This window comes from Balearica regulorum, chromosome 18 (assembly GCF_011004875.1).
Source record: "Balearica regulorum gibbericeps isolate bBalReg1 chromosome 18, bBalReg1.pri, whole genome shotgun sequence".
Classification (NCBI taxonomy): domain Eukaryota; kingdom Metazoa; phylum Chordata; class Aves; order Gruiformes; family Gruidae; genus Balearica; species Balearica regulorum.
In genome coordinates this window covers 4,086,264-4,099,956 of record NC_046201.1, presented here as the reverse complement: position 1 = coordinate 4,099,956, position 13,693 = coordinate 4,086,264, and the positions used below count along the sequence as shown (strand labels likewise).

The window sequence follows — 13,693 nt, the reverse complement described above, 5'->3', positions numbered from 1 at the left end:
CCTCCATTATGAGAACAACTATGTAGGAACAGTCTTTTATATGAAAAAAAATTCTTAGCTATTTTCCTGTGAAAAATGTAGAAGTATTTTTATAATTTCAGATTCAATGTTTGAGGTAAAAAAACAGGGGCACAATGCCCTCACTAACAACAGTTTGATTATTATTAATGTTTTGAGACACATTAGTATCTCAAGACCAACCAGTAACAGGAAATTGTGTCAAACAAAGTAGATCGCTTGAAGACAGCCATTTGCTGCTGTTTTGACTTTGGTTACACTTATAGAAGTGTTCACATACATTTCCTGCATTTCTAGTTAATAGATACGGTGAATACCTTCAAGTGCCTCAAAGTCTTAGCTTCAAAGACAGACCATCAAACAGTATCTAACTGCCAAATATTATCTAAGCAGATGATAGCACAACAAAACTAGTGTCCTATACACCATGTGATGACAAAGAGAGTTAACCTACTTTTCAGTAACTTTTACAAAGAACTGGAGAGTTCTTATTAAAATTCCCTATCTTTTCCTGACATTCATGGGTTTATATGTAAATTAAAATTAAGCTGGAGGTCCTTGTTTTTCTTCCCCTTTTTATATATAGATTATGAGAATATTTATTTTGGAGAAAATGGATGGATTAATTGCACAGTCTTTAGAAATCTACTTACAAAACAGCAAGCAATGGCCTTATCTAAAGAACAATTTTAAGATGGCAACAGCGACTTACAGGTTATATTAAAAATACACTCAATACAATATTATTGTTTGGAAAATACTAAATGATTACTTACATAATGATTCTTCTGTTCAGGAACCAGTATTTTCGTCTATGCCTGTCATATCCAATAGGTTCATGTCGAATGTATGGTTTATTTTTTTGGATTTCAGCAACACAGTCAGTTACTCCAGGCACCTTATGTGCTACGCAGACTTCACACTGCCATTCATCTTCTGGTACCTCTTCAAGAGGTGGTTTCACGCACTCCAAATGGTATACAGCTGAACAAGTTTCACAGCAAAGCAAATCCCCAAGTTTGTGACAAACCCTACAATGATCATCATACTGAATAACACCTTCTGACATTAACTCTTCACGTGCAATGTTTGTTGTAAGAAACTGATCCACTAAGAACTGCAGAACTTTGATTTTATTCTCTACTGGTCCATAAGGATAGTCCTCTGTCTCTTGGTAAGGAAGAACATGATGGTATTCCTTGTCACTCTCACAATATACCCGCAGAACCTCTGGCCACGTCATTCCATCTATGAAATACAAAGTGGAATTAACGCTATCTTTGAGGTCAGCAGGTCCAAAGGTAGTATTTGAAGTGTCTTCTTCACGTAAAACTGCTTTTAAAAGCACTATATGCATCTCTGCCATAAGTGTGCACTGCTCTTGACTTACCAGAGCAGCACAGAAGTCCTCAAAACGAAAAGGAGAGAGGCGTAAAACAGTGCCAAAGTTCCTTAGTACCTCATAGATGGCAATAACATTCATTATATGCTCACTAGGCACCATTAAGTCCTCCGAGGATTTAGGAAACTCCAAGGGTGGGATATCTTTTTCTTCCAATATTGGAGAACGAGGACGATGCACTCTCTGTCTTCTCCTACCTGGAATAAAAAACAACAGTAAGAATTTTGCCATTCATGGGTCAGTGTGTTTAAACATCTATAATCAATGGCTGTGTCAAACCTTCTAAACTGTTGCAAATTTAGGAGTCACATTTTCAGTTACATAAATGCGATAATTCAGCTAATAATCTTATACTTGAATTAACAGTATGAAAATAAAATACACAAGATATCTGAAGTTTTGCTTTAGACAGTTAGAGCAGTTGCATTTCCCACATAATATCTATCGAATCTTTAAAATGACATCTAGAATTTTAATTGTTTAAATTAGTTAAAAAGAAAGACATTTCCCTCAGCCAAAATATTAATTTAGAATTTTTTCTCATTTTTATTCGGCCGACTAGTTTATTGTTTCTTCTTGGAATTTTAACTTTAAACTCGAAGAATCAAGCTTCTAACAACAGATATTTTGTATTAAAACATTACAAGCTGTTCCCCTATCCAGTAATAGTATACAGGAAAGATAATTTCAAGCGGATGTTTTAGGACATCAATTTCAACCAAATTAAAATATAAGAGAACCTAAATCACTTTGTGGACTGCTTTCTAACTAGAATATTTCTCCCGGATATCTACAAGCCAGAAACAAAAGTTAAATGTGATGTTTTATGGAAATGCTTCAGGAACTCCCAATTTAAAAAAAAATTAAAAAAAAAAAAAAACAAAACCCAAACTACCCCCATGCTTCAATAAAACAAGAGAGATAACCACAGAAGAAGGAGGAAGAATTATGGAAGGACAAAACCTAACACAAAAAGATAATCTAAAGAGCTGTTTCACTATCTTAAAGACACTGAGTATAATTAATTCAGTCTCAAATGCTAATTCAGATGAGATGCTACACTTTCTTCCATTAGTTCCACTATCCTTGACACCAAGCAGAAGGAAAATCAAAAGAGGAAAGTTTCTGTACATGGCACTACTAGACAGATGAAATATTTCAATCTTCCATCAAAATAACAAAAAAGTATCCAGCTCCATGCAACTATTCTGCAGCTACAAGTTAAAGTATTAGGATGCACTCATTAAAACTACTTCCTTTAAAAAAAAAAAAACCACAAAACCCCGACCAAACAAAAAACCCCCAAAAACTTAAAAACAAACCAAACTTATTCAAGTTTAGACAATCTCATAAACTAATCATAAAGCCATCATCTTGATTTAAAACTATGAACTGAGATGAACGTTTTTAGGTTCTCTGGTAAGCATACCAAGATTCTGGTCAACAACTACATTTCATAATTATCAATTTTACACAGAGAAATGGTTGGCAGCATGCCATTTTATTCACAGACAAAAATCCAAAGGAAAAAATGAAATTATCCATAACAGCAATTTCATATGCACACTTTATTAAAGTGACATACATTACACATCGTGTGATCTGAGACTGAAGAGCGACACAACCAGTATTCTGAAATTTTAAGCTTCATATTAATTTCTCAATCAAATTCTGTGAATAACAGACACCTTCCCAAAATGGTTCAAAAACTAACAGATGAAGTAAGTTCCAGTCATTTTGGATGTTACTATTAAGAGGAAATGGTTCTCTGTGGCATTTGTTCAACCCACCCTACTTTCTCCAACACTTCCATAAATAAAGGAAATAAGTCTAATGGGAAGTGGGGAAAAAAAAAAGACCTGCTAAGACACGCAGATACCCAAAGACAGATCCTGCTGATTCTGAAAACACCATCATTAAAAGGTTAATGCATTGAAAAGGAAAAAAAAGTTACCAAAAAGAAAAGCTACCTTTAAGAAACATGTTGATGCATAATAGACAGTTTGCCAAACAATTCCAGAAAAAAAATAAATCAACCATTGAGCTAGTATGGCAAGATGACACCAGATACATCTCTCCCTCCCAAACTTTAAAGAATGAAATCTTATGCAACAAATTAGACACTCTGAAACAATATAGAAGATGAACTGCCAGATGTTTCCATTACAGAAGTAATGGGTCAACATCATCTGCGTATAAAAATAAATTTCCAAGTTTAGTTAAGTTTGAGTTCTGACTGTGGAAAATGAAAGAATGCTTCTATGACTGTCTTCCAATATGCTTCTGCACAAATCAGTGGAAAATGTTTAATCATGGCAAACACACAAAAACACAGGAGTTTCACAGCCAGGCACAAAGCAAGCGTTCTTACAGCAAGAAATATCTAGATTAAACCCAACTTTTTTATCATTGTGATCCGAAATCATATATGCACAAACTAGAGTTGGTTTAATTAAAAGACCGCAAAGGAAAGTACACACACACGTGCACTCTCACAGGTTAAATTACTTTAGGGTCCTGAATCTTCCTTCAATATTGCAGGATGGTGTAGGACCAGTCCTGTAGGTGGTCATGCAAGAGAACAACAATGCAGAACAGATATTCTAAAATCACTAATGGTCTTCACAGAGTCCAAATATCACTGAAAGCTGGCAGAGCTACGCACTAGGATTCTTTTCAGTGTCTGCAATTGTAGCATAAAAACATGTCTGTCACACAGTAAAGTCATAAAAGAAAGAGCCCTTCAAGAAAGCAAGCAGCAAGAATGATAACCCTGGTTTACCTAAATTAATCAGAAGTGACAAATCCCTCCCAATAGTTTCAGGCAAAAATAAACTAGAATGAAGGAACACTGCTGAAAGAAGCAAAGACTCCTTATTTCCTCGTGTTTGTTGAGATTTTTCTGCTCCGAGAAGAAAATTACAATTGTCCTATGCATTGTTTTTATCCTTCACTGAAAAGAACCTGACTCCCCATATACCATTTTTGTTGACCTCTCACGAGAGAAACACTGGTATGTTTGTTACATCAAATTAAGAGGAGAAGCAGAAAAAGAACCTTAAAACAAGGCATTCCTAATATTTTCTGAAAAAGTTAAAAAAGTTCTCCAACACTTCCTCTTACAAAGGAAGCATGTTGGTACAATTAGAGGTCTAGAATAAATGTGTTATCAGGACACAAAGTATGTCACAATACCATAATAAAGAATTGTACTTTGGTGCACGTGGTTGCATTATTCACACCACTCTACATCATCTATTTGAATCAATTTACATATTTTCATGTTTGTTTTGGTATAAAGCACAGAAATTTCAAAAGTAATTGTAAACTCAATAGTTTAGACAATAAAAAAAACCATATTGCATTATAAAATGCACACTTCATTTGTCCACTAGTTGGTGTTCTGCCTCACAGTAGGCAGCACAGTTACTGTATCGTACCACTCAACACTCCCAATCCATACTGTAAACCACACACCAAGAGCTCAAATCATTTCTCTTTTTGGACACCAAACTGTCCCCAAAACAGTTCTGCGCTGAACATAATCTGGTTTCAGAGCTAAAAAAAGGAAAGTATTCAAAGATGCAAAATATTTTAGAAAGAAACGGTACCCAGACATACTTTTCTTGAATGGCTTGGTGGCACAGTATTTCAAATTTTTCTGTGTTGTTTTCCTTTTCAATTACACTTTGTTATCAATATTTGCTGTACCTGGGTTGAACAGAACTTGAAGTCGAGAAGAGAATCACAAAGTGTGATTTGTCAAAATTCCCAAGGAATTTGTGTTTAACTGTATTGCTGTTCAATGTATCATCTGCAATCTCAAGAAACACTCCAGACACCTTTAAAAACCAAAAACCCCAAAACACAAAACACAAGCATTCTAATCTCCAGTGAAAAAGATGGACATTCTCTGCCAAGGCGCTCATAAATCTTGCGGCATTCTAAGTGGCTGTTGAACATAAATTAAAAGTGTAGGCCAATGGAATATGATATAATGATATCAAAGTGCTAGTCTCTGCTTTGAGCTGAAATTTTTGTATTCTACTGGTTGGGTGGATGCCCCCCTCCCTTGCCACGAGCTCAGACAGCTGAAGAAAGGCAGTTTGGAACTCCAAATAAGGACTGTAGGCTTGTTTGCAATTCTGATAATAACAATTTCTTCATTGCTAATTATCTGCAGTGTGCTGACAACCCATACAGCTCACACTACTTATAGAAGCAGCTTCAACTTCTGTGAAGGTTGTTGAAGATCACAGTTCTTGTCTACTCAACTGTTCTTCATATAAACAAAAAAACCCCTCTCAAATTTAGAAAAAAGTTTTCCTACAATAAACATATCCAACTTTTCAAGCTCTTCACTTTCAAGGAAAATCTTCTCTTTTCCACAAGGCAAATTGTCCAATGCTCGAATTTGACATTCACTGGCAGGCAAAAAAAAAAAAAAAAAAAGCCACCCCAACAAAAAAAAAAAAATCTTTGGTCTCTTCAAACATTTGTATGTTCAGTTTATTTTACTTTTAATTACCTTTTAATTACCTTAGAGATTCTAGGATTTGACAAAAACTTTTTTTTTTACTTGTCATTTGTCACAGATTTTGCCTTCCACTGGAAATTTTGAGTACTATCTGTGACAGAAAGTGTTAATTGAAGTTTAATTAAATTGATTAAAAAAAATCAATTTAATGATCTCAATTTAAATATTTGAGAAGTGCAAGCTTGTGTAGACTATACAATTGATGATTACACAATAACAAACATTTATTTTGATTTGAGACACTACATGTGTACTATATCCATATATGGTATTTTAAATACATATGAAAGTGAAACAGTATAACAAATTCAGTGCAATGACCACACTGAGCAGGCAACAGAATTACACTGTTGCTCTCTTTTCTTAACTTTGTATTACTACATCACTTGCTGCCATTAATATTTTTCAATTTATCTTGGTATAGTTTAAATAACTTTGCATAAATATTTTTTATAATTTGCCCTGAATAATTTCCTATTTGTGGAAATCTCATAGCAGTAGGGGTTTAAGTAGAAAATGTAAGCTGTACTAGTTGGTCTAAAACAAAAAACATCATGAGGATCCCAGAGCAGATGTACTAGCAGAAGTTACTTCTCTCTTAAGCACCACCACCTGACTGATTAGACTTCAAACTGAATCTACGTGTATCTAGTCTCAATTAAAGAAAGTCAATTTACTCACACTGACGTTTCCCAAAATGGACTCAAGTTTTATTACACATAAATTGTATACTTCTAACATCATTTCTACATATTACTCAAAACTCTGAATCAAATTCCACCTTCAAGTTTGAGCCAGTACAAAGAGAGAAAATGTCCGCTTCTATGCCATTCAAATTCCATAGTTTTATTTGGAAGGATAAATTGATCTGCCAATAGCCTCCTGCTGCCACGACTGGACTATTTACAGGATCCAGATCATCTTGAATGTCTCAGCATTATACTTCTATCTAGCATAAACTTCTTTTAAATTGCATTCCTTCACTAGTTGTCTCCAAAAGTGATGAAGTAGTCTGCAATGGTTGCCTCTCCCTATTTTGAATTCTCTAGTTGAAGAGCTGCCTGTAATTAAGATTAAAGAGTAAACAATTTCATTTACATGGTACATTTAATTATAGATATTCATAATTATACTATACACTTATCATAATTATTAAAATAATTTATATTACAAATATTTAAGCAAACACACTAATGATATTTGAAATAAAATGAAGTTACTGAACAGTGGTAACAGGCTGAGCACCCAAAACCAGAATTTACTGAAAATACTTAAAAACCCGAAAGCCTTGCCTTTTTTTTTTTTTTAAATTTCCATGTATTCAACCTATTTTGTTCAAATGCTGACCCTTTCAAAATTTAGAAGTGGAGTTTAAAAGGACCAAAAAGCTTGTCTCCATTTTCATTCACAGACTGAAAGGGAAAGTCACATCTATTCTTTAACTCTTCACCACAGGAAAATACGGAACTTAAAAATACTTTAACCATCTTCAATATATCTTCTGGTTTATGGAGACAGTTTTAAAACAGAGTATCTGAATGAACTATTTACATAAGTGTCCAGAATAGAGAAAGCTTGTACCATGACTAAATATGACTTTCATGCTCTTTGTGCTTTAGCTGTATTCCAATTACCATACACATACAGACTAACAAAAATCACAAGAGTCCAGTTTTGCCTTGTCTAACTTATGCTACATATCCCTTCACTCCAGATGTACAGTACTGGTAAACATAGCCTTTCAGCCCAACATACATCAAGTACTAGACTGGTGGATGGAGGTCTCACATAACAAACATTCTGCCACTGTCTTGTTTAAACAGAAAGAGTGGTAGCTACACTGGCATGACCTACAACATAAACACTGGTTCCAACATTTCTTGATTAGAAAGTTCACAACTGGTCTCATTTCTCTTCTCTAAAAATGTTCCCTTCCTCATAATTTCTCAGCACTTGTGCACTAAGGCTCCAGCTTAAGAGTTCCTGTTCACAGCTGCAGGATAAACTTGATAGAGTATAGGGGAGAGAAAAGATAGAGCAAGGAGTTTCAAATACTTCAGTAATCTGTCACAGGAGGGGGAAAAAAAATATAGAATAACCTCCCTCCCCTAGGCACTCTCCACAAAATTGACCCCCAGCAAGTGAAGAGACTTTCAATTTTCCCCCAATAAGAGATTAATTTTTGGCCTCAAGTTCCACAAGTCAAGTCAAATGACACTACTCTTAATCTTTAGTAAAATAGAACTGGCTTGGTTTTGTTTTCCAGATCATGAGTCACTTCAGAAACTTCTCAACATAAAGACCAATTGGCAGTTATATGATGTCCTGGAATCATGAGTACTCCTTAGAGAAGATGCCCTCTCCTACGTTTTCATTACTCCTGGAAATTCTGGCTTTTGACTACCCTCCTAAACTCACTAAGACTGTTCTATTTTTGTTTGGTTTTAATATTACTACACTGCAGCAGGCAAGTTTCAAATGAGAACGTACAGCAACACACAAATTCTTGTTAGGTATCACTGAGAAAACTGAAAACATTTGATGAAAATGTGTAAGAAAACATTTTTTGTGGTTTTTTTTTCCTTTTCTTTTGCTCCCCCCTGCCAGCAGAATGCATAAACTGGATATAGCTACATGTTTGTCCCAGCAATATCCAAACTGGTTCCTTAATTAAAAGTCAACCTCTTGGGAGAGCATTTGCTCAGCTTACACCAAAGAAGAAAAAGCAGAAAATGAATCAGTTTAACATAAAATAAGGATATATTATGAAAAGCAGTACCAAAATAGAAAAATCTAAATCTTTTTCTTGGGATGGGCCAAAATTAAAGGCTTTGACACTTTTTTACCTTTTAAAATGCCAACATGACAATCAACGTGCTTCTAATATTCACAAGTCAAACAATCTCTTCCAGAAAAATTCTCTAAAAGAGTAAGATGCGTATGTAACTACTTGTAAGTGCAGTCTTAATTTGACTATCACTCTGCAATAATCGTACCTAACCTAAATTTATTTATTTTGCCTGGAAAAAGAAAAAAAAAAAAAAACACAAAAGCTTTGGAAGTTGAAGCACAAATGAAAAAATAACCAGTTACTAGACTAGATCCTGAGACCGCTCATATCGCAAAAATTCTCAACACGTGCTCTTTTAAGTCTGCCTACTGCCTTGTGTTGTACAAAACTAGATCTTTATGATCTTAAAAACTTTAGGACTTTAAAACCTTTGGGTGTTTATTTTTTCCATTTGTACATCTGTTAGTAGTATGCTTCTAAATCAAACTAGGGTTCTCTGCTGATTTTACATTAAGAATTTAATTTCTCAACATTATGGCCACCAGCGCACCCTCAGTAGGAGCCAGGAATACAAACCCCCTATATTCTAAGGCATCATTTTAACATTTGGATAACTAATGCAAGACAAGTGGCAGATGAGATCCCACATTGTCATTCTGAGAATTACTCAAGAGTAATTCTAGGCCCTTTTGTGCCTAGAACCCAGGCAAAAAAAAAAGTAGCACTAATATAACAATTTTCAGGAACATTCTGACAATTTCTTAGTTGGGACAAACCCAGCATAAGTTGTAACTAATTTCTTAAGTTAGTGAGCCCTGACAGTCAGCCTCAATCTACTAAAAGCCACATTTATTCACCTTACACCAGTTCTTTGCAATACAATGGTCAGCTATGGAATTTTACTGCAGACCTACAAAAAGATTTGCACAATAAACTCATCCGCAGTACATCAAATTGTTCTACCTTACGTGTGTTCTACAACACACGTACTTTGATAATGGTACAATATTTGCTGCACAGAGCTTCTTAGATGACTGAAGTGACAAACGCTCTCTTCAGATAAACTGCAAATTTGCATGTCAATACAACAGAATCAGCCACAGATTTATTCGTTTGGCCTTCTACACAATTTTTTTGTTAGGACTTATCTTCTACATTTTTCATGACTGGCATGATGACCTAGCCATAGATCCTCTGGAGTACAAATCAAAGTTCAGATTACTAAACGGTAAAATAAGAGCAAGCCAGATTTAATTTAGAGAACAGAGTACCCTAGGTAAGATGTTTGGGAGACTAGTAAATCTTCTCACATGACAGAAAAAAGAGGCTGCATATCTTAATGTCATATCTGAATGTGTCCAACAATTCTTCAAGAGCATGAAAATGTGTTAAGATATAAAATTACTATAGACACACAAAATGCAGAACCTTGTTTCCAGTTAAATTCTTCCACTCTGAAAATAAAAGCACATCGGTGAAGTAACTGGTTAACAGAAGTGATGGTTAATCACTGTAAATGCTCACAGACTAGCAAAATCCACCTAAAAATTTATTTAATGTATTTAAAGACAAATCTTTTGGCTCACAACTCCACTGTTGTGCATTTGCATGTTAGACAGACGGATGATGATTATCTCAGCCAAAATCTAGATGTATGGCTCTTCTTAAAGCTAGTTTTCCAAGGTTTTGACAAACAAGAAACAGAAAAAATGAAGGACTTCTAGGCATCTTAAGCCCTTCTTTTAAAATTCCGCAACATATGGAAAATACTTGATATCTATAATGCAATTGTGACAAACCTAAAGTAGAACTTACAGTAGACAGGTAATGGCAAAAATGTTTAGTGATAAGATATATAAGGATATCTATCCTAAAAGTACATCTACCTTCTGGGGATACAAAGGGATAAGAGAAAAGGGATATACCCCCCAAATCCCTCTACCAAAAGTCCCTCCAACAGAAGAAAAAGCAATGATAAATGTCATATGCATTCACTGTACCATTTTTAAGTGTTACATCAAAGGCATTTTACCATTCCTAAGATTTCGCTTCTTTAAATACTTGAGTAACAATATAGTAAAACACTACTCATACATCCAAGTTCAAGATATATCATAAACTCTCCAGTAGAGCATAAAAATTGAGCTTTCTTGGCTAGAGACATTGCACTGTGATCTTTTAAGTCATTGTTCCATGTAAGTTTGAAAAAACTGTAAAAAGTCTGTCACCCATTTAAGTGGGATGTGATTTACGTGTAAAATCTTGTTTGGCAGGAGAGTTTGATTGGGATTGCAATTTTTCAATACCCTGCTCTTAAAAAATAAACTCTTCAGCCCCCAAGACTACATCCTGAAAGCAGTAGTAATTCAGGCTGCACGTGACTGAGGGAAGATAAGTAGAGAATGATCGTTCATCATCTCTTCTAGCAAAAAAAAAAAACCCAGCACGCACCACACAGTTCTGTCAGGGGCCAGTTTAAAACAATGGAGGAGACACTCCTTCAAGCTCCCCAGTTAACCACAGGAACTTTGTTACTGTATATTACAACGTATGTAAAAGAAATATATGAAATACGCGAAAGAAAACCCCCACAAATGTACCTAAACATAGCTAAAGACCAATTCTGGCTCAGCATGCACCTGAGTCAAAAGCACTGAAACCCCTGAAGGAACTCCGAAGACATATCACTGTGTGCTTGCCCTATTCTTAACACTCTTCTCAGCACTGACCGCTGTCAGATAAAGACATATTGAGGTTAGGTGAATCTTTTCCTTGCCTATTAATGCTGTTCTAATGTCAAGTATCTCTTTCTGGATTATGATAAGACTAAGAGTTCAATTAGTGCCACCATGGTATAGCAGTGCTCACAAAGTAGACATTTGTTCAGCAAAAACAAGACACAGACCTAGCTGATCGAATGAAAAAAGTTCATACTTTCTTTGCAAAAGGGCAACAGCATGTCTGGGAGAGAGAGGAGGAGGGAGGGAGACCTTTAGGCAAATACTGAACTAATGGGAACTGCCAGTAAATTGCAAAATAACAACACAGATGTTTTAACTATCAAACAGTATATTAAAAAAGTGCATAAGGATGAAAACGCTTACACTTAAACTTATCTTAAAGTTAACTGAAATTATCCTGACCAAGTGAGAAATAAACATATAAATTATCAAAATGGTTTCTGATACACCTAAATACCACATAAAACCTGTCTACGCTTGCACAACAATGCACACAGAGGTATCTTGTTATTTGCCAAAACACTTAAGTACATTTCACAAACTGAATACACCCATACTCTGTAGAACTCATTTTAAACCTGGATGCTCATGTAAAAAATATTTTCTTGACCTAGCCAATTAAAATAACAAAAATTTTCTTTCCCTGAAAAAGCACCCCCAAAAAAGTAATAAAAATTAAAGGTACCACAGCTAAACAGAAAATGAAGAGTTAAAAGTCAAGAGAGTAGTTTAGAGGGTTTTTTTTTCTTCTGTGAAGCCAGACCTCAATCTTTAAAGTAATAAACATTCAAAAATTTCAATTTGCAGGACATCCCTGCAACAGGTAACCACACATCTTAAAATCTCTCAGTTAAATTAATTTGGTAATGTATGTACTTATTTTGATTCATGTAGATTCCTGAGCATATGGATATAGATTTAAAGAAAAAAAAGATAGACATACAGAGTTTTTAAAGGACTATTATGAAGTCACATAATGAGCTGATCCCATTAACCCACCAAAAAAAAAAAAAAAATTACACATTTAGTAGCCAGTACTTCCCCCTTTTAAAAAGTCAGCTAACTACTCAAAACTACACTCTTTTTTTAATTAAGATGCAATGCATTTACACCAACAACCTGTTCCTCCCCCCTTCCAAACTGGACAAATACTTGTACAACAGCAGTGTTTGTTATCCTGTAGCCCAATTCAGAAACACTCCTAGGTTATCTCTAAGTTTAACTACTCTCCTGGTCCAGAGACTTTAAAAAAACCCCAACAAACCAAATCTAAGCTTGAACTCCATTCTAGAATGAATTCAAATAAATCCAAAGTGCTTAAGTTTAGATAAAGAATTGTTGAAGCTTGAAACCCACATGGTTAATGAACTAATTAAGGGCAAACAGAAGTGTAGGCCTTAAAAATTTAAGCCCAAATTTGCCACTAGAGGTTAAAAAAAATGATAATCACAATGATGTTTAACAAGTTTTAACCCCAGCATGAGTTTTAAAGGTTACCATATCTTAAGATAAATGCAGTATTTAAAACCAAGACTTTTGACTCAACCTCCACCTTTTAATCTTTGTGTTTAACTAAAAGTAGGTTTACACCCTTGCAATGAGGCCCTGTGCACTTTTCCCCAAACTATAACAATGCAATCTCCATTTTGAACAATGAACCTCATTTCCCTCCCTGGAAAGCTAGTTTTGTCTTTAAGCCAGTAAATGCTGGATCCAGTTATACTTCTGATTTCAAGACCCTGAAAATTTTCAGTGGTTATGCTTGGGGGTTTTTTTAGGCTACTTCAAGTTGCATGTGCTTCCTTTCCTTTAAGCATCAAGTTAGATTTGCAAGCACAAGCCATCCTTTCCTGCACATATTTGAAAGGACCTCTTTGCAAGGCATGCATCTCGTTTCCCTTCTTTTTAAATATTAAGTGAATGCTCCATACACTTTTGACATTGTTTTTAAAATGTTCTGGTGTATCATGCATTTCTGCAGTCACCAGAATCTCCATGCATATTTGCAAAGCATCCCCTTGTTACAGCATGTACTGCCCTCCCTCCCTCCTCTCAGTGCATGTGTTTGTAGGCATCTTCTAATGTTCCCTGCATCCGTGGGGTTGCCAGTCGTTAATTTGCATACCCCTCTCTCCCTGTGAGTGTTTGCAGGCATCCCATACACACACACGGGAGGAAGAATGCGTGCAGACTGTATTTGCAAA

The 13,693-nt window shown here is 35.2% G+C and overlaps 1 protein-coding gene across 19 annotated transcripts in view; it reads right to left on the bottom strand.

Moving 5' to 3' along the window:
- Positions 1 to 13,693, bottom strand: part of BPTF (bromodomain PHD finger transcription factor) — a 57,637-nt gene that overhangs the window by 43,003 nt on the left and 941 nt on the right. For 17 of the 19 annotated variants that reach the window (XM_075770771.1, XM_075770772.1, XM_075770775.1 and 14 more), the window contains exon 2: positions 795 to 1,617. In XM_075770771.1, coding sequence (XP_075626886.1) covers positions 795 to 1,617 — 823 coding nt within the window. Of the gene's footprint in view, positions 1 to 794; positions 1,618 to 13,693 lie in introns of those variants that run through there. The other 2 variants (XM_075770780.1, XM_075770770.1) reach the window with 2 other exon arrangements.